The 4,674-nt window shown below is 35.2% G+C and overlaps 1 protein-coding gene across 1 annotated transcript; it reads right to left on the bottom strand.

Annotated features, from left to right (window-relative positions):
• Positions 1 to 2,269: 2,269 nt before the first annotated feature.
• LOC128561933 (taste receptor type 2 member 13-like) lies at positions 2,270 to 3,204 on the bottom strand. The gene is given in 2 exon segments (XM_053556590.1): positions 2,270 to 2,322; positions 2,325 to 3,204. Coding segments are annotated over 2 exon segments (933 nt in total).
• Between the last annotated feature and the right edge of the window lie 1,470 nt (positions 3,205 to 4,674).

Here is a 4,674-nt window from a genome sequence, read left to right as displayed (position 1 = left end):
AGAACAATATGGTCCAGCTCCATCCATGTAAACATGAAAGAGGTAAAATCTCCATCTTTCTTTAAGGCTGCATAATATTCCATAGTGTACATATACCACAATTTATTATAAAAAGAATTCAATGTACTCAGCCCTACTATGAAACTAATTTATGGCTTTCATATGAAAGCTATAACCCAGTTATGACCTAAAAATATGGGGACGAGGGAGAGGGAGGGGAGGGAGGGGAGAGGATAGGTGGAGGGAGAGTGATTGGTGAGATTATACCTACAGTGCATCTTACAAGGGTACATGTGAAACTTACTAAATGTAGAATATAAATGTCTTAACACAATAACTAAGAAAATGCCAGGAAGGCTATGTTAACCAGTGTGATGAAAATATGTCAAATGGTCTATAAAACCAGTGTATGGTGCCCCATGATCGCATTAATGTACACAGCTATGATTTAATTAAAAAAATAAAAAGAAAGAAAATGAAATGACATAGGCGGCACCTGTGGCTCAGTGGGTAGGGCTCAGGCCCCATATACCAAGGGTGGTGGGTTTGAACTCGGCCCTGGCCAAACTGAAACAAAAAAACAGTCAGGCATTGTAGCCAGTGGCTGTAGCCCCAGATACCCAGGAGGCTGAGGCAAGAGAATCACCTAAGCCTGAGAGGTGGAGGTTGCTGTGAGCTGTGACACCACATCACTCTACTGAGGACAATAAATTGAAACTCTGTCTCTAAAAAAAGAAAAAGAAAAAGAAATGACAAGTCACCAGCTGGGAGAAAATATTTATAAATCATGTCTGATTAAAAAAACTCCATCTGGTCTACATAAGAATTTTTACAACTCTATGATAAAAAGACAAGCCATGCTGTGAGCTGTGACAGCACAGCACTCTATAGAGGGCAACACAGTGAGACTCTGTCTCAAAAAAAAAAAAAATGAGCCAAATTAAATAAGGGGCAAAAGGTTTAAAAACACATTTCACAAAATAATTTCCATGAATGACCAAATGTCAATAAAAATGCTTAGTATCACTAGTCATCAGGATGATATGAATTAAAACCACAGTAAGAAGCCATTAAACAAGAGACTAGAATGGCTAAAAAAAACAGAACAGAGTACCAACTATTTGCCAGGATGTGGAGAAATCAAAACTGAAATACAAAACTGCTGGCTGAAATACAAAATGATACACCACTTTAGAGAACACTTTGGTAGTTTTTAAACAGCTAAATGTACACGTACTAGAATGTGATATACTCCTAGGTATTTACCCAAGAGTAATGGAATTGTATATCCAGAAAAAGACACAGATAACAATGTTGGTGCCACTTTTATTTATAATGACCAACAAGTGGGAAACATTCAAATGTTCATCAATAGTTAAGAGAACTTTTTAAAAAATATATGCAATACTATTCAGGAATACTATTCAAGGATACTACTCAGGAACAAATTATTGATCTCTATACAACAAGATAAGTGAACTTCAAAAGCATTATGCTGAGTTGAAGAAACCTTAGCTATAGCAGTACAAACTCTATGACCACATATTTAAAATATTCTAGAAATCAAAAAACTATCTTATACTTACCAAAAGCAAACTTAGTAGCTGCCTTGGTGGAAGGAATAGTGAGGGAGAAGTTGGACTGCAAAAACATTGATAATTGTAGTCACACAGGAATATACATTGTCAAAATTCTAACTGAATTGTGCACTAAAAATGTTTAATTTTATTATATATAAATTATACTTCAATAATGTTTACAAAATATGCATATATGTATATGCACAACTATTAAAAAAGGCAGGTCATTGTTTTACATGGCAGTTATTCATGCTAAGCTTATGAATCCTCTCAATGCTCTCATCCCAACAGTACTAGCAAAAGTCACAACGCCAAACTTTCAGTTCTTTTGTTCCAAATAACTACTTGTCCTCAATTCACCTCAATTTAGGTACTTCTGGTACCTAAAACATCCATACTCAATGAGTGATTTAGAATTGAAGGGCCATTGCCAGCCATAAGATTGGAGACTTCATAATTAATATCTGAGTGTATCATGGTACACATTTTTAAATTAAAATGGAATCAACCAATGATTTCCTCAAATAAGTATCAAATACCTGATGATATAAACACACATCATAAATATGTAATATTCACAGGTAAGATGTTATCATAGATATTCACTTGAAAAATTTACAATGACCTTCACAATGGAGGAAACTGGGGGAAGTATAAAATGTCTCTGAACTCCTCATAGACTCCTATTTTTATCTGGAATTGTGAGCTTTGCATCTTTTAATCCACACCTTAGCTGCCAACTAAGATAGGCCTGCCTTAACTTAGAGTTTCCCTGAATCAGGATAAAGGAGTGGATTGAAGGATAGATGGATCCAATAATCTGACAAAATATTTGGACTGCTTTGACCTGCTTTATCTCAAAAAGCCATAATAAGATAACAGACAGAAAGAAAGTAGCATAGAGTAGGAGGAACAAGATCACAGTTTTCAAGGCATTTCTGTGGGCCCTGGTCTTGGAGTCTCTACAGCCTTTGGAAGAGAGCTGCATCTTCTGGAGATGTTTCCACAGGGAGGAAATTAACAGGAGAAATGAGATCAAGGCCATTGTAAATGGTATTAGAGTGAATATAGCTGTAGTGAAGACCATCAGCCCTGAAAATGAAGAGGCACTAATGTTGAAATTCCAAGTTGTATTACTTTGAGGCACAATTTTATCCATCCAGTAGTTAATATGTATGTTTATTAGTATCAGATTTAAAAACAAGAAAATAAAGCTTCCAAGCAGTATCATCAGAATCACTTTTTTTACTCTCCACTGAAGATAGAGAAAAGTAGGGCTGGAGAAGGTGGCTATTTTGAGCAAATAAAAGATGCTGAGAACTGTAGCCAGCCAGAGACTGAAGTGATTGACAACTGTCCAGGTAGAAGAAATAAGTCTCAATTCTTTTTCATCCACAATGAGGGCTGGAAAATATAGAGTTACCAACCAACTTACTAATATTTCCCAGATCAGACCAATTCTGGAGAAGGCCAACATAATAAGAATTTGATCGACTAAGAACAACTTTCTTTTGTTGACCCAGTCAATGCAGTTTATCATCACTATGAATCCATTGCTCAAATTCCCAAGTATGAACTCTGCAATTATGACAAGAGTGAAGATGGGCTTCAGGGTGCTTTCCATATCTGAAGAGAGCAAGCTGAAAATATACCACTGCCAGCTATTTGGTGATCTAAAAAAATACTACACATATCCTGGAACACACAGTTAAATTCTTCATCCTCCTTCTCTGCCCTCTAAACCTTCTTTAATCGTTGGTCCAATATCAACTCAGAAATCTCCAAGGTTTGTTAATGTGCGTATAGCTGTTCCTGTGAAATCTTTATTTTTCTTCAATTTCTTTTATGAGCCCTAGCTGAGATATTTATGTCCCCACCACAGGTAAAATACTTCGTAAATGATTATGAAGCAAAACTGAATTCACATTTGCAACCATGCAAATAAAGACATATTCTCTTTCATTGTTTTATACTTTTTTCCTCGTCTCCTCTGTATTCGGTTCCACCAACTTGAGTTCTGAGTTACAAAGATTATAAAAACACAATTCATAAATATGAAGGTAAATGCAGCATTGCCACTGAGGATTTATAAAACACGCAAAGACAGATCTGTATTATTTCAAAAGAGTCCTCAATTTCCTGTGGAGCTAAAGCCAGATCTCGTCAACACTATGAAAGAAGAGAGGCTCATTGACAAGGCATCAGTCTTTCTTACTCCTGGCCTCTTCACCTTGCAATCGTGCTACCATCCTCTGCCCATAGACACCAAATGCCTTGTGCTTTTATCCACTTACCCCTTCATATTTCTTTTCCAAACTTAAAAGTGAACAAAAAATAAATTTAAAAACATAGTAATAGCTATCAAAGAAAGCAATACTACATTATGACATAAATTTCAAAACCAACAGCCAAGCAAAGAAACAGATACCAGGAATCTTCCCTTATCCACAGGAGATAGTTCTTCCTTATTTATGGAAGATATATTCCAAAAGCCTCAATGGATACCCGAAATCATGGAATACCAAACTCTATGCACACTATGTTTTTACTAATATACATTCCTATGATAAAGTTTAACTTATAAATTAGGCACCGTAAAAGGTTAATGACAATAACTGATAATGAAATTAAGCAATTATAATAAGCTTTATTAAAGCTTTATTGTAAGCTGTATTACAATTTATTAATTGTAATAAAATTACGTGAATATGATCTCTCTCTCTCTCTCAATATCTTATTGTACTCACCTATTTTCAAACCCTGGTTGACCTCATGTAACTGAAACCACAGAACTCAAAACTGTAGACAAGGTAGCTCTGCTGAATCCACTGTGAAATGTCAAGGTTCCTCATCCTACTCCACCCTCTCAATACAAAGGAAAGTGAAGTAGCAAAATTATGAAAATGTGGAAACTCCAGAAAGATTGTCTAATTCAATATTAATGTAAATAAAACACTCTTTTAATCTTGTGTATAGCCCAATAAATGGTTATTTTCCCAAATGAAGAAAAAAGCTATTTAAGATATATATAGTTTATGAATTATAAATGTTTGTATTATATTACTAATGCAAACTTTGCTGGGTGATCTAAAGA

The sequence above is a fragment of the Nycticebus coucang genome, chromosome 12 (assembly GCF_027406575.1).
Source record: "Nycticebus coucang isolate mNycCou1 chromosome 12, mNycCou1.pri, whole genome shotgun sequence".
Taxonomy (NCBI): domain Eukaryota; kingdom Metazoa; phylum Chordata; class Mammalia; order Primates; family Lorisidae; genus Nycticebus; species Nycticebus coucang.
The sequence above is the reverse complement of the archived record's forward strand: the minus strand, read 5'-3'. Positions and strand labels throughout refer to the sequence as shown.